Below are 21,095 nucleotides of genomic sequence, written 5' to 3'. Positions count from 1 at the left end.
CATGAGTTTATGGTCTCAATCTCTAGTTTCAAGTCTTCTTCAATCCAGCATGATGGTCATTTAGTACATTATGGTCCATTTAGAGTCCACCATAGACCATACCAGAAAGCAGGGGATGCTTTAGTGTGTGTCGTCATTAGGAAGATGTTTCGATAACAGATTTCACAAACTGTCTGGTGTTTAACAAACAAGCTCAAAGCAGAACATGTGTTTGTACTCTTAATTGTATAAAGATGTTTAAAATGTTGCCTTGTATGTCGACCTCCTTATGTAAAGTAACCCAGGGACTACAGCAGTTGGCACTATGCACTTCAGAAGCAACGACTGCAACTCGCCACTGAACGAGAGGAAGAAGAGCCCGGGCCAATAGAGGGCGCTGTCTGGAGTACGCACTTCCTCCTTAAACAGCCTTTTATTTTGAAAGCCGATTGTCGTCTTCGCGGACACGTTTTTACGTCCTCTGTCGTCATCGCTGACACGTTTCTTTACGTCCCCTGTCGTCGGTCCGTATGTGGAAGGCAGCAATGTCGGAGGAGGTTGGGAAGGCGCTGCAGTCGGTAGTGGAGCGGGTGAACCAGGCGGCGGCACGGCGGCCCAAGGTAATTGCAGCCGGGAGGCTCCGGTGCGGGGCCCCGCGGCGGAGCCTCCCGCTGCCGGGATCCGTTATGTAAGGCTGCCACACACCTCAACCTTTGGACAGGAGGACGGCGGGCTTGTGGCAGCTCTTCCATAACACCGTGCACGATGATTCCGTGCGTGATGTGACACAGCGGCGTGCACGCTGTTGCATAGACTTGTAGACCGGCTCCCTGCACGGAGGTGCATCCCCTGGGGAACAGCACCAAGGTTGTTATCTAGGTCAACACATGAAGCGGTCTCTCTAATGAGATACATGAGCGTGACGTGGAACAACAAGTAGTATCGTCATTGTTTGTACAGGATCCTGGCCGAGTCCCTGCTCTGGTGTAGTCTAAAGACCTGATGTAACACCCTGATCCAGGTGACCAATGAGCTCATGTTGTCCTTCCTCAGACGCTGCCAGCCGCACCGCCTCGCCTTGTTGCCGTCAGCAAGACCAAACCCCCCCAGATGGTGGTGGAGGCCTACAGACAAGGGCAACGCAACTTTGGAGAAAATTATGTGAGAATCGCTCCAAAGCTGGTAAAATGAAGCTCCTAGAGGAGCAAAGGTTCACCTTCTCTCCTTTCTGCCCCCTCCAGGTCAACGAACTGGTGGACAAAGCTTTAGATCCTCAGGTGGGTTTCCATACCACCCCCCCCCCCCCACCATAGATGCTACTTTATTGATCCAGGGGGACAGATGAATACAATCTTTCTTTTTCTACATCAAGATTTTAGACTTGTGTCCAGAAATCAAGTGGCACTTTATCGGCCATCTCCAGAAGAATAATGTCAACAAACTTCTGGGTGAGTGAACGCTGCTGCTAATGCTGTTGTTGCACCTTACACCCCCCCCCCCCCCCCCCCCCCCTTCGCTGAGTCTTGTGCTTCTGCTGCCAGGCGTGCCGAACCTGTTCCTGGTGGAGACGGTGGACTCTGTGAAGCTGGCCGACAAGGTCAACAGCTCTTGGCAGCGAGTCCGAGGAGCCAGCACACAGAGGTTAAAGGTCATGATACAGCTCAACACCAGTGGAGAACAGAGTCAGTAATGGTTTCAGCACTTGGTTTGTTTTGTGAGCCGAACACCTGACAGAGGATTATCAGGCCAGAATAATTGTGATTAACCATATTATCCCGATAATCATCAAACATAAAACTCTTAAAAGACAGTAAAACACACTAGAAATTATACATTTACATTTTGTGAAGAAACAAATATTTTTATTGTGACACGTGATAATCTTAATCATAAAGTCTTCCTGCACAAATAATGGATACACTTTATAATCCTATATAATCCCATATTTCATGTATATATTCCATATAATTGAATATTTTATGTATATATCCTATAAAATCCTATATTTCCTGTGTATCTCTGATATAGTTCTATATGGGTGTCTGTGGTTCTGAGGGTAGAGCGAGTCGTCTTCCAATCGGAAGATTGGCGGTTCGCCGTTATACACATCATCATGTTAATAATAATGCACACCAACTTCGCTTGCGGTTGAAGATTCGTGTAAATATGCACGATGAGCAAAAGTTCACCTTTCCTAGTCGTTTTGATGCATTGAGCTAATCAGATTTCTTATGCTCATTGAATACGAAAAAGTGTCTCGCTAGCGCCAACTAGGCCCAGCCCCGCCACACCGTAACTCCTATTGACATGAAATTGAAATTTGCACACGTGCAGGTGAGTGTCCTCGACAAAAAAGTATCTTGGAGTATTAAACTCTGCCTCAAAATAATTTCAGCCATCTTGGATTTTATGAAGGACACATTGTTGCTAATTTCTCGGACACCGTTGATCCGATTCCGACGAACATTGGTTTGGGTACTCATTAGACCAACCTGGCGTCATTGGTTACAAGAGGTTTTGAAAATATGGTTTTATTCAGAAGATATCAGTCAATAAACATAAGAGGGGCGTGTCTCGGGAAAGCAATATGCATAACTCCATAACCTTTGGGCCAATCATCAAGTAACTAGACGCCTATGTTGACATCGCTACAGGGAACATAGTGTGCAAGTTTCCACCAATCGGGGGCGCCAAAAAAAGGCCAAAATTGGCCATTTTTGGCCTTTTTTTACATTGTTTCACAATATCACACTTACTTTAACACATTTCTCCTACACCGTTGATCCGATTCATACCAAACTAAGTTTATCCTGTTTGAAAGGACTCGAGGATAAAACCTACCTTCAAAGATGGTTAGAAAAACAAAGGGTGTGGCCAGGGCAACTGCACTACCATTTTGAACCTTTGCCAAAAACATCAAAGCTGTTATAGCTTCAGTGTTTCTTCTACGATCTGCTCCAAATAATTCATAGATAAGAGTCCTACCCTGAACACGTCTCTCCTGCAATAATGACACACAATAGGTTGGGCTTACATGCATGACATATTTTTTGTACATAAAACATGTAGAGATGTGCAAAAAGCCTCTTGGACCCACTGTCTAAAGTCAACAGGAAGTGGGCAAAAAAAGTTTTTTAACCACCTGCTTATTTCACTAATGCCTCTCATTTCACCCTGCAGAGAGGACAAACACAGGGAGAGCGGGTTAAGAACCACTAGGGGGAGTCAGAGAGCTGTCAGGAAGGCATGGACATGTGTGTGAGCTCTGTGACTGAAATGCAGTTCCACTGTGGTTTACACCAGATAAACAGTCATGAAACTTTCCACACCTGCTAATGACTTTATACATTGTCTGGTCTGCTCCACACTTCACATGCACCTCAGAGAGCTGTCAGGGAGATAGATGGCTTTAAATGTCAATCACCTGTGTCTAAACTTGCGCCACAATGAGCAAGGGCCCGTCACATCGCTGCTTGCAGTTTTAATTCCTATATATATCCTATATAATCTATAATCCCATATTTCCTGTATATATCCTATATAGTCCTATATTTCCTGTATATATCCTGTATGTATGTATGTACTATATAATCCTAGATTTCCTCTATATATCCTATATAATCCCATATTTCCTGTATATATCCTATATAGTCCTATATTTCCTGTATATATATATCCTGTATGTATGTATGTGTATGTATGTACTATATAATCCTATATTTCCTCTATATAACCTATATAATCCCATATTTCCTGTATATATCCTATATAATCCCATATTTCCTGTATATCAGAATCAGCTTTATTGCTAAGTGTGAACACATTAATGAGGAATTTAACTCCAGCTTTATTTCGCTCTCAATATACATGCACAGAAATAGACAAAGGATAACAAACTGAAAATATCCTATATAATCCTACATTTCCTGTATATTTTCCTGTAAACAATTCCCATATAAACAAGGTGGCCTCTGTGTTGAAGGTAAACATGGCCTGCCGCCGGAGGAGACGGTGAACGCGGTGAAACATGTGGTGTCCAAGTGCTCCGCCCTGCACTTTTCAGGGCTCATGACCATTGGCCGCTACGGTTACGACCTCACCCTGGGCCCTAACCCGGACTTTGAGGTACAAAGGAGTCTCTTAAAATCAGACAGGAAAATCTTTTAAATGATCTCCATAGTCATAATGTGTCAAACTTCACATTAGATCAATTAAACGGTAGTATTGGAATATATTTAACACTTTTGCATCTCTAGTGACAATTGTGGCTTTTTAATTTGTCAATCCTGTTGGCCGTGCTAATGCATTTTAATGCCTTGCTTACAACCTTAGCTCCTCAGTCCTCAGTCCTCAGTTTAAACCAGCGACCGCCCCTTTCCTGTGTCCCTCATGCCACCTTATTTGGGAAAAAATATATACGGTAGTCAACGGAGAGATATTATTTTGTTCCATTTGAACTATGGAAGTATCAGACTGTGTAAAACTGTAAAGCAAAGTGTTTCCATTCACATTGTGGTAAGTGTGTTCGGTACCAGGATGTAAAAGCTAGGTTTGAGTCGGTTTAAACATTTTCAAACCGGTTTGGTATTAAGCCAAACACTGGACCGGTATACCGACTTTAACCACTAGTTGTCACACTTGCCACAGCAGCCCCTCCCGAGTGAGACATTAGGTCTTTTTACACAGAAGATTGCACCGTAATCACGGACAGGAGGGGCAAAAATATGGCGCAATCGCACCGTTTATAAAGAACATTGCTTTACGTAACACCGCGGCATAAATGCTCCGGTAGTGCGCCGCCTAGTAACACGTCTTCAAAACTGTAAACAAACGCGAGGTACGGTACGCGCATCTCCCCCTCCTACCTCAACTGAAATGTGATCTCTGTCATGCCGGCCTCGGCTTGCTTGGCAGCACGGCGGCCGCACTCTGAGCACCGGCCGCCTCACACACTTGTGGCGGCTCGTTAGTCCGTTTATAAATAAACACAATATTATGTTAATCACACATTTTTGCTGCTTATTACTAATGCAAGACAAGTTGTATTTAGTGCCGTGATGCCGTCGGCACAGGTTGCTGATTTTAATATTTAGTGTTGTAAGGACAAATGCTAGTTCAACCGGTTTGCATGAATCAAACTGGGTTAGCCTCGTACACCGAACCGGACCAGTGAAACCGGAAGTCGCCCTGAGCATAAGTGTGTGTTCGGATGTAATAGCTCTATGTATAAATGTGTTCAGTACCAGGATGTAACATTACCAAGTATAAGCGTAGGATGTAACAGCCCTGGGTATAAGCATGTGTTCGCCTAAATCTCAGCCATGTGTCCCTGTTGTAGATGCTGCTGAGTAAGAGACAGGAGGTGTGTGACGGTCTGATGCTGACTCTGGAGCAGGTAGAACTCAGCATGGGGATGTCCACAGATTTTGAACATGCGGTGAGTAACACTCTTTATCAGGGTTTAGAATCTATTTCCGGACAAATATGGAAGCGAATGATAACAAGAGTGAGTAGCCCTGTTTGAAGGCATGTTTCTGTTTGTTTTTAGGGTTGCAAGATTCCCATATGGTATTTTTGGTGTATACTATGGTTGTCACAATACTATATACTCTACTAATATAGAATATCAAACTCGGGGGGGTTACTTAGTGGTAGAGTCCACATTGCAGCAGCCATGGGTTTGAATCCGACAGGCGGCTCTTTCTGCAGGTTATCCCCCTCTCTTTCCCCTTTCACTCTTTCTGAATAAAGTCAAAACAATGCCACACAAAAAAAGAATATCACACTCGATGCTCAATACCACGGGGTAAAATTTACAACAAATTAAGAAGCAGCATTTTTAAAATATAGAAGAATACAAACAACAAAAATAACTCTTAAAAAGAAAGTTATCTGACGTAGCACAAAATCCACATTTGGTCTCAAAACAGTCCCCACAATGTTAGTGTGTCATCAGATATGTTCCCACATGACAGGTAAATCAACACCCACACACAAAAATGTTTAAAGCAACTTAACACTGAACAGAAATAAGGGAGAAAGTTTGTTCCTAATCAGGGTTGGAATTTCGTCATTTTACGGGCAAGGCCATTTGGCCTTCACTTTCCTTTTTTAAGGGGCACCAAGGCCACATGACAGGGCACAAAAGCCATTGAGTAAAATTAGATGGTTTTACCTTTCAGATTAATACCATAACATCCTAATTCATAACAAAACATGAATTATGTATTAAAATATTTAAAAAAAACAAGTTAATGTTATATTGGATTTTTTTTAAATAACATCTTACAAAGGAATTACTACTTGAAAGCAATAAAACATTCTGTATGAAATCTTTATATGTATAAAGATGCACGAGCACATACACGGGTAGGCAATGTGGATATTAGGCAGTCCCTCTCATTATCGCTCAGTGGGATCTCCCCCCTCTATCGAGCCGTTTTATGACTGAACATACTGTTGATGACTGTGTAGGACAGTGGGATTCTGGGTCGGGTTTAGGCTTCAGACTCGCTGTGTGAGCGGGACCGGAGTAAAACTGGACCGGTACTTTTATAATAACAATGCCGCTCTCTGCAACATCCGCTGCCCGCTCGTGGCCACTTGCTTGCTCAGCTCCGCTCGTGTTGACTAGAAATATGTGCAGACGCCGGAGCGTAACCGGATGGGAACCGGACCGGTTCTTTTACAATAAAATGCTGCTGTGTGCTTTCACTGCCCACTCGCTCAGCTCCACTCGGTGGCTGTAATTAAACACTATGCCGCACAGGCGCTTTTTACATGGAACTTGGACAGGGCCAGGGGCACAAAGGCCACCGCGGCATATTTTTGACTCTCCTTTCTGTGATTACCGTGGAATGTAATAGGCTTGTTCGGGATGGGATGGGCTTGACTTGACTTGACTTACCACGCCGACGAGAGCTGCAGGTGTCTGAGGGGACGGGCTCTAAAAGAGACGGCAGCCAAACGCCGTCAAGTCGGACAACAAAGTCAACGTGACTATAGTGCTCAAGCGATAGAACACAGCAGCAAACCAAAGAGGATATGTTTTATATATATATATATATATATATATATATATATATATATATATATATATATATATATATATATATATATATATAACACACACACACACATACATATATACATAAATACATACATACACACACACACACGCAAGGCAACATGTGGAAGGCATTCTTTTTTCCCAGTATATTTGTATTATCATTCTATGTTTGTATTAACCAGACCTCACATATAATAGGCCTACTCACAACACAATGCACGGAACTTTAGATCAAGCCATGAGATCAGTGCGACCAAAATAAAAAGTATCATTTCACCACAAGGTGGCCGCCGAGTGCGCACCTGAACACACGTCATTGAACTTTTAACCAATGAGAACCATTCCGCTGTAGCGGAGGTGTGGACAAGCCAGTTGCAGCCACCGTGGACCGCGCTGCCAAGCGCTGCAAGAAGCGCCTCTTAAAAACTTGTTCCCGCGATGTTTTGGGTCACGTGATATGGTCGCGACCCTGTGACGTCTTTGCAGTCGGCTGCTAAGTCGGACACAATTCTAGCCATCATGCATCGCTTTCAACCCACAATACATCACGTTAGGTAGCGCGCTGCAGGCGGCTACATCAAGTCGAATTCGCCTAGTGTTTCACTCGGAAGGGGCTGCTGTGGCAAGTGCGACGCCTAGTGGGAAAGGTCGGTATAACCGATTCGGTCTGGTCTTTGGCTTATTATCAGACCGCTTTGAAAATGTTTAAACCGTATCCAGGTGTTATTCATTAGTCAACTGTATGAAAGTCATTTGTTTAGTCTGAATGACAAAGTGAACGTGGGTTCAGTTTGGTGAACGTGTTCAAGATGACATTCTTGTTATGGTTACAATGAGATGAGATAACAATGTAATGATGCATATAAGACTCATAATGTTCACTTACCCATGTGTTGTAGATCGAGGTGGGCGCCACCAACGTGCGAGTGGGCAGCATCATATTTGGCAACAGGGAGTATCCTAACAGTGCAGCGAACACTCCCGCCCCCAGCCCCGCCCCCAGCCCGGAGAAAACTACCAAGAGAGTGTCTGAGGAGGCCGCCACAAAGATGCAGCGCCTCACCGTGTCTGAACACTGAGAACGCCGTCTCCTAGCCACTGAAGCAGATCAGGTCCACAGAGCCACGTGGACTTCCTGTTTCAGAATCATTTTAAAGTATAATTGTTGAATCTTCTTCACTTTCTTGTGCCCTTCTTGCTCTTTTTAACAAGTGGCATTCAGTACTGACGTACTTCTACCTTTTTTAATAGTGGTGTGTTACTGACCTTTAGTGCTCCGACTACTACAGAACTACAGAAAACAGGGTGAATTGTGGGAAATGATTCCACAGGAGATAGATTTGTTGTGCCAATGTGACATTTTCTACCTTTCCAAGCCGACTACGAAAAGCCCAATGTACCGTTTTTGTTGTACAGATTAAACTAAATACTTTAATTTAATAAATCATTATTCCCTTTATAATGACATGTAGTATTGTGTGTTTGATATTGTTTCTTATGATGTTCTTTATTCTTGATATTAACAAGAGTAAAGTGTTGACTTTGTATAACAGTGTTGTGTCTGTGATGTGGGGGGCATCTATGCAAAGTGGCCTTTTTTATGCCGCAGCTATCGCGGTCACATGGTTCAAGGTCGGTGTTCTCATGTGTTTCACTGCCAGGGATACGGCGGTTTGTTCCATGTGTGGCCGCCGTCATCTCGCCCGCGTAATTTGTTTGGAGTCTAAGGAAAACAATAAAGGTTCTGTTGAAGGTTTCTCCTTTTCCTGCATACTTCTTGTCGTTGGCCAAAGACAGATTAGAGACCCACAGCAGTTTGGCCAACGTTTCTTTATTAAGCAGGAGGAGACGACGGTGGAACTGAGAATGTTCTTAGTGAGAATTTAAAAACTTGAAAAAAGTAAAGAATTTAAATTCTAAACTTTGTAAACTGACCTTGTTAAGACTGGAACTGGTATTTCCTTCAATGACTCATTATGAAGCTGCTATCTGGCACTTAATCATGTAAATGAGTAAGTTTGGCTAAAGCTGGCAATAAAACACAGGCGGCTGAATAAATCTGTTCTACTGAGGAAACAGGAAAGCTGGTGACAAACTGTGAATCGCGTAAAAGGCGTTACAGATATTTACATCATAATAACCAGTTCTCATCAACCCTCTACAGACCGAGACCAGGGGTCCGTTTCACAAAGCAGGTTTAGTGAAAACCTTGAGTTAGTTAACCCTGAGATGAGGGAAACTCTGGTTTTTCGGTTTCACAAAGCCAGTTCAGCATAAATCTGAGTCAGTTACCCGGGTAACATGCTCCGTGAACCTAACCTGCTCGCTAGCAGGTTTGCTTCAACAAACCCTGAGTTTCTCCCTACATGTCTCCGCCTTTTTCCGGAATCTGAACCAACTCTGAAAAAATGTGCCGTCCTTTCATCGTCAACCTAATCGATACGGAAATAAAAGTGATTCTCAGCTTTACGTCGGGAGAGGAGTTTGATTACCTTTCCTTCCAATCACATTAGATATTATCTAAACAATATTCTCCGACATTTTCAACATTTCATATCGCGGATATAATCCGCAACCAGATTCTTTGCGGAGGTAGTGTTTTTGCGAACGGGAGATTTATGAAATGTTTAAGTACATTTCTGTGTTGAAATTTCTGCTTCTATTTACTGTTTAATATGTGAAACATGATTAAAATCATATGCCTTTAGTCAACGTATTTGCGCAATATTCTTATGCTTAATTTTTAACTGAAGCCACTTTCTTTCCGTGCCTGGGGGGATTACTGCCAATGAAAATAATAAGTTATTCATTGCGCTACTTTGTGAACTACGGGAGCTGAACCGCTGTCGCCGGCACCGTGGGCAGCGTTGCTAACCATTACACCACAGTGTCGCCCTCCAAACATGAAAATGAACACTTATTACCTTTAGATCAATCAACTGTTTCATTCAGTTATACACATTAGATCGGGCAGTAAATGTCTGCCACGCCAACTATCGCTACTTTGCTGCAGTTACGTTGCTCCGCTTTCTCAGGATATGCTCATTTTCTACATAAACACGCACAACGCTCTCCCGGTTGCCATGGTGAATCGTAGTATCGGAGCTCCATTGATGATGGCTTTGTAGAGTCGGCAGGCACGCGCGTAACTCAGAGTTTACATACTCAGAGTTGACTGAACTAATTCAAAACCACTGTTCTGAAACCGAAAACTCAGAGTTGCCCATCTCAGAGTTGATCAACTCAGAGTTGCCCATCTCAGAGTTGATCAACTCAGAGTTCAGGGTTAGGTTCAGAGTTTGTTGAACCTGCTTTGTGAAACGGGCCCCTGGTCTCAGTCCAGCTGGAAACTACAGACAGACGGACGGTCAATCATAACAGAACCAAGAGAGCCGTTGGGCTGAATGTTATTACGTTTGAGCTAGAAGGTGGTGAGTTGTAACAAACCTGGACAAACATTTTCAGGAACATTCTGGAACATTTATTGAATCTGGGCAAAACGTAAACAAACCATCTCAAAAACAAAGCAACTTAGGTGAACCTTATGGTGGAGGTTTATGTAAAATAGTTGGCCAATGTTGTTGATGGATGATGACGTGTAGTAACGCAGGTCTGGCCCTAAACTTATTAAAATTGAGGCCAGTACGAAAACCTGGAAATTGACTGGATGAGCACTGATTTCATATTAATGTTAATTATTAACTGGAAGGTGAGTAAGTGAGTTTTAATATAGACAGCTGTCTTAAAGATTACTTGTAAGGGAATTGGTTCTTCAAGATCTGGGCCACCGGTCCACCAGGCTAGCGATGGAGCAGGGAGGCCAGAATCTTTGTTCCTGTGATCACAGCACATCTTTTTGTCCACTTTTTAAATGTTTCTATGACAACAGTCTCCAGTCTTAACCACTGTTGCTGTACTCCATTTCATACAGTGATGTCACCAAAGCTTTTCTGAAAAGTTCAGATTTTCAACTTGAAGAGCTCCAAACTACCACACACATAAGGTGGAGTGCTCACAAAAAAGATGCTGGGTGCAACCTCACATGTAGATGCAGACCGTTAGTTATTAATCCACCTGTGTGACTGCTCAACTACTCCTGCTTTTTGGTCTACAGCGATGTGGTTGGGATTGATCCATCTCGGCGTGGCTGTACCTGCTGCCATGGACTACTACTGTTGATACTGTTGCTTCTGTTAATGCCACCACTACTGTTAATGCTACTACTACTATACTACTACCAACACCAAATGCAGTTGGAACCCAAGGATCTGGGCTGCACAAGATTTCTGCTTAAAAGCCTATTAAGGCTGTTTTTTCTCGCCACTGTCGCTGTAACGCTTACCCCTGGTGATGTTCGGACTTTGAAATTGTATTGACTCTGAAAATCTTGAGCGTATTCTAGTCCTGCTCAATGTGTTAAGTGTCCTGAGATAACTTCTGTTGTGATATGAATTAGTTAATATTGAATTAGTCTTTTAGGTGTGAGGTCATTTCCACTTCTATTAATAGCTCAAGACACATAGTGCCGTTAACGCCAGATTCCTACCCTGCCTATGTATGTACTATACCGTTCTAACAACCTTTAGCACCGTTGAGGTGAAAGTGAGTCGTCCTTATGTTTGATGTGTAGAACAATGAGAAGACATGATGGAGGCTCTACAGAATGCTTGTTTTCCTTGGAAACTGTCCTGTGTCTCCCTTAATATGCACAGATTGTTTTTGTTATTTTTTTGGCATCTTTGCCTTTTATTGAGAGAGAGAGAGGAGAGTGTGAGAGTGAATGGGGGGAGAGAGGGGGACAACATGCAGAAAGGACCGCCGGGCGGATTCAAACCCAGCTTTTCTATTGTCTCACAATGTTGTAACCCTGTCAGCTTTGAATAAAAGGCTATGATAGTAGAGAGGTAATCAGGACACCAGGATCTTTACTTTACACACCCCAACATGTGACCATTTAAGATTGGCATCATTGAGGCTGGGTGTCGTTAAACGGAGTCAGCAGGCAACAACCGATCTCTGTCGCTACGACTTTGGATCTAAAGACTTCGATGCTTTACGATAGTTCCTCCGTTTCCTTGGAAGCAGAGACAACAAGACAAATGTGCGGTGTTTCCTGTTTAAATCAGAGCTATGTGGAGGATCTAACTCAGGGGTGGGGAACCTTTTTCATATCAAGGGCCATTTAAATTTTATAAAGCTCTCCGACGGCCATACTATTATGAACACACAACTAGGGATGGAAAAAAAGTCTATAACCGCTGTGTTACTAAGCCTCATGATTGCTGCATTTCTAGACTCACCTAATGCGATGGCTATTAATTCACTCATCACGAAACTTTCACGTGTAATATTCTCTCCGTCAGTCTGTGGTCGTGTGAAAGCTGCTTGTTGAGCACCCAAACTCCGACGAAGAGCGGTTATTTTATCCAAACGCATTTGTCCTCTGAACTTGTCGAGTTTAGTATGTTTCGAGCGGTAATGGCGCTCGACATTTGCCTTTTTCATCACCGCCAGCGCCTCACCACAAACTAGGCTTGCCTTTTACTTCAACAAAGAAAAAGTCAGTCACGATGCATCACTTGTCATGTGTTAATCACTCGGGTCCAATGCAATGACACGTACATCGCATGCTGTATTCACTGACCCTGACGTTGACTCGGACATAGCTGTCTGTTTTTTTTTTTTCGTTTTTTTTCTTCTAAAAATTGTATTGCATTACGGCCGGAGGCCAGACGTTCCCCACCCCTGATCTAACTGATGCTGTTGTGAAGAGTTCATGTGGATCTAGAAAAAGGGACGGATCATAAATATCCATTTGTGGATCAAATGCAACGTATCGATGCCGAATCTTGAAAACGACAGCCGGCCCCCTCCGGATCATGGACAACCATCACCATCTTTGTCATTAAGATCTATGCGAGTGAGTGAGCGAGTGAGTGAGTGTGAGAGAGCGACCGAGTGGTGGGGCTCTAGGCTCTAATGTGTTAAACCTCCTGCCCTTTGAGTGTTGCTGTATCTTGTTTTTGTTGTATTATATATATCTGGCAAATAAAACAAATTTGATTTTTTTTTTATAAAACTATGTGCAACAATGACAAAGAGAAGGCCGACATGAAACCATGTATCAATAAAGTGGGTGATAAGTTGTAACAGCTTTAACATTCTCACAGCAGAAAGAGACTCATCCAGTGTTGTCATGGGAACAAAAGAAAGACAATAGGAGAGCTGAACACCTGAAAACATTAGTAGGAAAAGCACATTGAAAACTGTCTCCGACTTCGCTCGTACCACTTGTGTGTGATAGTAAGAAGGCGTCTGCATTCCGGTCCATCCGGTCCGTCCACCCGTCTGTCTGTCGGCTCCTCATGCTCCCGTTAAACCAGTTTCTTGGCCTCAAAGAAGCTTTTGAGGTGTTTCATCTGCCAAATGCCAGTGACGATGAGGATGAGAGTCTGAGCGATGGACCACCAGAGGACACGCTGGTTGGTGCTCTCGCTCGTCATGCGGAAGCGCTCCTCGCGGTACTGTAGAAGATGCAATGACACAATGAATCACACATCATGTCTCATACTGTGGGGGGGGGGCTTCACCAACCAGATGGGGTTTAACTTCAAACCCTTTAAAACAAGCTGGAAAACTAGCTGAAAACCTCTTTAGACGTCAGCTTGGTTGTTTCTCTGAACCAAGATAAAACTATTTCTGTTGCACCTCAATTTTCAACTCTGTTCCACAGAAATATTGTTTGATGTTTAATCAAACATGTCACACTTTCCATTTTTTTTACTGCTTGATACAAAAGAAATGCTCGTTTCTTGTTTTCAGTCACCGAGCTGTCACCCGTTGGTCGTTTACACCACCACCCAACAGGCGGCAGCAGAGAGCAAACAGTTCATTTATTGACCTGCTCGCCATAAAAACCGCCAAGTGACTGATGTTGAACGCAGAGAGTCAGAGTAAATAAAAGGTAAGTCACGGAGAAAGTCCAGAAAAAAAAAGTAAAATTAAAATGGTAACTCGTCTACAGCAATGAGTTCTGCTGTGGCTTCGTAGCAGCTGTTCATCTTCAGGTCTCCTTCTCAGAGACTGGAGGCGTTTTAGACAGAGATTCCTCCGTAATCACAGAGAGAAGAGGCCTCGATGCGCCTATCACACCACTTATAAACAACTTGGATTTTCAGTGTATCCTGTTACAAAAGCAGCAGCTATGTGGAACCAGAGAGGCCGTGATGCGTAGTGTGGTGTATATAATAAGTGCATGGCTCTGCTGAATACCAGCATCGGGTATCTGCCCGATAGTGTAGGTGTGTACTTGTACTCATAAAGGTGCTCCGATACTACCACGCTGATACTTTACGGCAGCAGTTTCCCGCCCCGCCGTTTTTGTAATCCCTATGGAGACAGAAAGGCGTGACAGAATGTTGTTTCATCACAGAGCGCAACAGAACGTTGTTTCATCACAGAGCGCAACAGAGGTGAGTCGAGGCGAGCCGGTGTTGTGCCGTATTCAGCACCCCTGCCGTGAAATGCACCCCCTCGCGGGAGATTATATTTAGCCTTTTGAAACGCCAAGTCAAATACATTCAACTTGCTCAAAAAATCCATTTAATTCATTTTGTAATTATGGCTGGGGTATATTTCCACAGCACATACAAAAAGGTGTTGTTTTGTGTTCAGTATTATCTGATTTTGTGTTGAGAAGAACATCAGTTATTTACACTCTTTAAAAGAGTTTAAAGTCGTTAAAAGTTTTTCTCTTCTAACTCCTTCATAAATAATTAAAATTGAAAATGGTAGTTTCTCCTGCTTTTGTTTGCGATATAAAGGTGAATTGCTTCACTTTCCGAACAGGGGTGCATTTCACGGCAGGGGTGCTGAACACCGGCGCTCTTAGTAAACGGATTTAAAAAGCTCAAAGCGTAGATCCAAAGAAGATAAAAAGTCGGTAGTTGCTCGGAAGAACGCCGGAAAGCAAAGTTCTTTATAAACGGTTCGATTGCGGCGTATTTTTGACTCTCTTTTCTGCGATTACGATGAAATCTTCTGTGTAAAAAGGCAACTCTTTCCTCAAGTGCGCTGCTAACGCCACAGCGTTGCTAACACAACAATAACAAAACAGGAAGGAAAGCAAGTGATTCGTCCACGTCATCAACAACAGTGTTGCCCTGGTGACTGACTGACAGAGACAGTTTGAGTTGAGAGAGAGAGATGGATCTTATTTTTGTGTGGAATTTAGCTTCTCTGCAATTAAACACATTGACCAACAGGGTCCAGCCAGATACAGGGTTCCACCTGGTCTTGTTGACTTTCTATGCCATTTCTGTGTTTTAGCTTCTGTTATTTGGCCATATTGCTTCATTCATTTGGAGCATTAACATTAGAGCTTCTCTGCTGAGTCATCATGAGAAACGTTCAGCTAACTGACTTGGTTCTTAAGGCCCCTACACACCGCCCAGACGTCCAACTGCCTTATCCGACCATTCTCCGCCCACTCTGTTGCCTCTCGTCTGACCCGTTCGGCAGAAAAGTTGCGTTGTACACACCGCTTCGACGTGCTTCCGACACCACAGCAGCGTGTACGTTCTGCGCTTGCGCGAGATGCAATAAGCCTCCTTAACAGCGGGTGGCGCTAGTCTCGTGCCAGTACTCCAAAACAGGAAATGACGGAACGGAGTGCAGATAAAAACAATGCACACACAGTTTTGGTTCAGTATTCGTTCGACTCGAGAAGACCTTTGTGGACTAAATACTTGGCATTTCTGGAAAGATGACTCTGGCTAGGGTGACACTCGCGTTGTGTGCTCTCGGGCTCATTATTTTACGAAGACGTCGTCTCAGTAGGGAACGAGTAATACGGAGTTTACCATCGTCACTTCCGCCCCGCCCACACACCGCCATTGGATACCCACCCACACACCGCCTCTCCAAACGCTTCAGACGTCCAACGGTTGGGCCGGTGTGTTCCTGCCTTTAGCTCGCTAACTAGCAATGTTGTTCAAGAATACAGAGCATCTGGGCAGTTTCTCCTCTTTCCTATCAGACAGCTTCAGTCTAAATCTGAATCCACTTATTTTAAACCTTGCTTTGCTAAACTCTGATAAGAGCTAATCCTTGTTGGTGCAACCCAGCCTTTGTGTCCTTCTCTGGTGTTTGTACTGACCCTCTGGTAGTTCTGCTCCTTCTGGATCTGTTCAACTTGGTCCAGCAGCTGTCGGACTCGCAGCTGCAGCTCCGTGAGTTTGTCCTTCGCAGCAATTTCAGGGTAGTTGTTGGTGTGTTCCCCGACTTGAATATCCAGATGTTCTGCCGTGAAATGCACCCCCTCGCGGGAGATTATATTTAGCCTTTTGAAACGCCAAGTCAAATACATTCAACTTGCTCAAAAAATCCATTTAATTCATTTTGTAATTATGGCTGGGGTATATTTCCACAGCACATACAAAAAGGTGTTGTTTTGTGTTCAGTATTATCTGATTTTGTGTTGAGAAGAACATCAGTTATTTACACTCTTTAAAAGAGTTTAAAGTCGTTAAAAGTTTTTCTCTTCTAACTCCTTCATAAATAATTAAAATTGAAAATGGTAGTTTCTCCTGCTTTTGTTTGCGATATAAAGGTGAATTGCTTCACTTTCCGAACAGGGGTGCATTTCACGGCAGGGGTGCTGAACACCGGCGCTCTTAGTAAACGGATTTAAAAAGCTCAAAGCGTAGATCCAAAGAAGATAAAAAGTCGGTAGTTGCTCGGAAGAACGCCGGAAAGCAAAGTTCTTTATAAACGGTTCGATTGCGGCGTATTTTTGACTCTCTTTTCTGCGATTACGATGAAATCTTCTGTGTAAAAAGGCAACTCTTTCCTCAAGTGCGCTGCTAACGCCACAGCGTTGCTAACACAACAATAACAAAACAGGAAGGAAAGCAAGTGATTCTTCCACGTCATCAACAACAGTGTTGCCCTGGTGACTGACTGACAGAGACAGTTTGAGTTGAGAGAGAGAGATGGATCTTATTTTTGTGTGGAATTTAGCTTCTCTGCAATTAAACACATTGACCAACAGGGTCCAGCCAGATACAGGGTTCCACCTGGTCTTGTTGACTTTCTATGCCATTTCTGTGTTTTAGCTTCTGTTATTTGGCCATATTGCTTCATTCATTTGGAGCATTAACATTAGAGCTTCTCTGCTGAGTCATCATGAGAAACGTTCAGCTAACTGACTTGGTTCTTAAGGCCCCTACACACCGCCCAGACGTCCAACTGCCTTATCCGACCATTCTCCGCCCACTCTGTTGCCTCTCGTCTGACCCGTTCGGCAGAAAAGTTGCGTTGTACACACCGCTTCGACGTGCTTCCGACACCACAGCAGCGTGTACGTTCTGCGCTTGCGCGAGATGCAATAAGCCTCCTTAACAGCGGGTGGCGCTAGTCTCGTGCCAGTACTCCAAAACAGGAAATGACGGAACGGAGTGCAGATAAAAACAATGCACACACAGTTTTGGTTCAGTATTCGTTCGACTCGAGAAGACCTTTGTGGACTAAATACTTGGCATTTCTGGAAAGATGACTCTGGCTAGGGTGACACTCGCGTTGTGTGCTCTCGGGCTCATTATTTTACGAAGACGTCGTCTCAGTAGGGAACGAGTAATACGGAGTTTACCATCGTCACTTCCGCCCCGCCCACACACCGCCATTGGATACCCACCCACACACCGCCTCTCCAAACGCTTCAGACGTCCAACGGTTGGGCCGGTGTGTTCCTGCCTTTAGCTCGCTAACTAGCAATGTTGTTCAAGAATACAGAGCATCTGGGCAGTTTCTCCTCTTTCCTATCAGACAGCTTCAGTCTAAATCTGAATCCACTTATTTTAAACCTTGCTTTGCTAAACTCTGATAAGAGCTAATCCTTGTTGGTGCAACCCAGCCTTTGTGTCCTTCTCTGGTGTTTGTACTGACCCTCTGGTAGTTCTGCTCCTTCTGGATCTGTTCAACTTGGTCCAGCAGCTGTCGGACTCGCAGCTGCAGCTCCGTGAGTTTGTCCTTCGCAGCAATTTCAGGGTAGTTGTTGGTGTGTTCCCCGACTTGAATATCCAGATGTACTCTCTGCAACATCGGATCAAAAATGCAGCATTTATTGTGGGAAAAAGTCTAGTTAGTTGGGGCTTATTTTTTGGCCGTTCTGCCACTCCGCCCCTTTAAGAAGGTCATTTATAGGCCTGTATAACCTGTCAGCTTGGCTGCACCTGCTAGGGAGGACACCTTCACCCATCTTCCTGGTACATTCAAGTGATGGTTCGGAGTGAAATGCACCCTAGATAATTTCCACCATGACATCCAGCCAAACACCCCCTCGGAAGCATTTTTAGCGATGGTCAGCATTGGTCAAGATAGGGCGATCAGCCGAATGGCTTAGTAATAGCATGATGGTGCATAGTGTATATCTCGTAAATTTCTCCACTAATAATGCATGGAATGTTACCAAACATCTGCAGTAGTACACATAGGGTCTGTACTCACAAAACGAGGCATTTGAAAGTGTGTAAGTACATCAGGAGTTTATTTAAAAGAACACTTGCCTGATAGCTTCTACTGCTAAAGCTACAGCTGTTGCGTAGACGGCACTTCCGTGTTTACCCAGCTTCTTCTTCTTCTTCGTTGGTGTTTAATGGCAGTTTTGCTTAATTTTTTAAATAAATGCTTCTATTATCAGGTCGACAAGTGTTGACATGATTATACAAGCATTGATAAAAAAATCAGCTAAACTTTTTCATACTCTGGCGTGAAACTCGCGTCACGGAAACAGCTGGGTAAACGCCGACTGCCATTAAACACCAACGAAGAAGAAGAAGAAGCTGGGTAAACACGGAAGTGCCGTCTACGCAACAGCTGTAGCTTTAGCAGTAGAAGCTATCAGGCAAGTGTTCTTTTAAATAAACTCCTGATGTACTTACAAACTTTAAAATGCCTCATTTTGTGAGTACATACCTTATGTGTACTACTGCAGATGTTTGGTAACAATCCATGCATTATTAGTGGGGGAATTTACGAGATATACACTATGCACCATCGTGCTATTACTAAGCCATTCGGCTGATGGCCCTAACTTGACCAATGCTGACCATCGCTAAAAATGCTTCCGAGGGGGTGTTTGGCTGGATGTCATGGTGGAAATGACCTAAGGTGCATTTCACTCCAAACCATCACTTTAAGTCTGATGAGTTCATGTGATTCCCAGCATAGCCTTAGCAGGTATGATCTAATCAGCCAGAAGAACTGGAAACACCTTTGTGGGTATGCAGACAGGGTCATTAAGATGCCCCTTCGGGCTCAAACTGGTTTTAACTGGCTTTCCTTTTTCACGTTCGTACCAGTTTCCCTCCTGCAAACAGAGCGACCTTGCTGGAGTTGGAGTGCAGACAGATCTGGTGTTCTCCGGGAGTGTGGGACGTGAAGGTGAAGCGTCCGTCCGAGCCATACTGACGAGAGAGGATGACCTGGGAGAGTTGGAGTAGAGCAACCTTTAAGTTCCGCACACACACACACACACACACACACACACACACACACACACACACACACACACACACACACACACACACACACACACACACACACACACACACACACACACACACACACACACCTTGGTTTCTGGGTCCTTGATCTCCACATGCATTCCGAGGCCGGGCGTGGCTGGCAGGAAGGAGTTTGTCTGCTTGTCCCACAGCTGAGTCCTGTACTTTCCTGTCAGACAGGCAGAACAACACAGAGACGCAAGTCGTCGAGTCATCATTCAGGAGACAGGAAGTAGTAACAGGAAGTAGTAACAGCAGCACTTTCAGCCATGATGAACAGAACTTATAACTAATAATATGAACACATAAGCACAGAATGTATTTGTTGAAATATGAACATTTCCTGTCAAGATTAACCAAAATAAAGATTCAAATATTCATTAAAAATATGCTTAAATGGAAACAACAGAAACAAACTTCTCGGTGCTCACAGACAAACAATCTTATATGAGATCATCATACAGGATACATACATGTTAAAAATAGCAACATCTTCCTGATGATAATTCCTGTATGTTTAACAGCAGACACCATCTTTCCCGTCTCCATGGCAACGAGCTACACAGCTTTTTCAACAGAACACCAGCAGCAACATCCCATCACTATTGTTGGATGGGTTAGGGTTATGTCCCTACCGTGACATATTTTTGTCGGCCAACAGGAAGTTTGCATCACACTGGTCCTCGACCAGTCAATAGGATTCTTCTGTTGGATTTGGGATTAATGCAGAAAATAAGATCTGTTGCGAACAATCGATGATGATACACATTTTGTTCACTGAGATAATAAATCGAGAGAGAAGTAGGGTCATTTTCACGTAGACTTCTATACAATGAGAGAGTCGTCGTCTCCTAGTGGCCAGCGGGAGAATGCAGCTTTAAGGACCTTCAACTTCGGCTTCACCTCTGTGACCCGGATGTTACTCTGGCTGATACCATTCATTAACTCCAGCATCGCCTCAGAACAACTAGGAAGCACATTCGCAGCAGCATCTGTGCTGCAGCGAGTTGTTTGCCCCGTCTAGTTAGCTAGCACGCTAACGAGCAGCAGCTCACCGATGACCATGGTCTCGTCCGGGATCTCCTCGATGAAGCACCTCTTCTCCGTCTCCCCGATGTGAAAGTAGAGCGCGTGCCCCGGACACATCCAGGCGAGCACGAGGAGCAGCGGAGCGGCGGCGGCGCAAAGCATCGTGGGGCTGCGGCTGGAGCTGCGGCGGCACCTCGCGCACATCAGCGAAACCAGCTGCCTGTGATGCTGCGGTCGGCTGACGTCATCTGCCTCTGCGGAAGAAGGAAGGGGATTTCCTGAGACAAAGGCGGCCGGTCCCTGAGTCGCGCCTCTCAGGCAGCGCTCTTCTTCGTCTCCCCACCTCCTCCGACTTCTTCTGCGACGGTTTATGGCAGTTGGGAAACCACTTCCTGGTGCCTTAGCGCCACATCTCATCATTGAATGAGTATTTACTGTAATAAAGGGAAACAGCT

The 21,095-nt window shown here is 44.2% G+C and overlaps 2 protein-coding genes across 2 annotated transcripts; one reads left to right on the top strand and one right to left on the bottom strand.

Moving 5' to 3' along the window:
• The first annotated feature begins 418 nt into the window (after positions 1-418).
• plpbp (pyridoxal phosphate binding protein) lies at positions 419-11,805 on the top strand. The gene is made up of 8 exons (XM_084015424.1): positions 419-599; positions 1,033-1,140; positions 1,221-1,256; positions 1,352-1,427; positions 1,521-1,661; positions 3,962-4,104; positions 5,318-5,416; positions 7,948-11,805. Exons 1-8 carry the CDS (start codon positions 510-512, stop codon positions 8,125-8,127), a joined length of 873 nt encoding a protein of 290 aa, XP_083871550.1. The 5' UTR covers positions 419-509; the 3' UTR covers positions 8,128-11,805.
• Positions 10,515-20,989, bottom strand: tmed4 (transmembrane p24 trafficking protein 4). The gene is made up of 5 exons (XM_084015423.1): positions 20,667-20,989; positions 19,680-19,780; positions 19,405-19,530; positions 17,993-18,139; positions 10,515-13,572 (listed from the first exon to the last, which is right to left on the bottom strand). Exons 1-5 carry the CDS (start codon positions 20,842-20,844, stop codon positions 13,423-13,425), a joined length of 702 nt encoding a protein of 233 aa, XP_083871549.1. The 5' UTR covers positions 20,845-20,989; the 3' UTR covers positions 10,515-13,422.
• Positions 20,990-21,095: the final 106 nt, after the last annotated feature.

This window comes from Eutrigla gurnardus (genome assembly GCF_963514095.1).
Source record: "Eutrigla gurnardus genome assembly, chromosome: 8".
Taxonomy (NCBI): Eukaryota; Metazoa; Chordata; class Actinopteri; order Perciformes; family Triglidae; genus Eutrigla; species Eutrigla gurnardus.
This window is presented reverse-complemented; position numbering and strand designations above follow the sequence as displayed.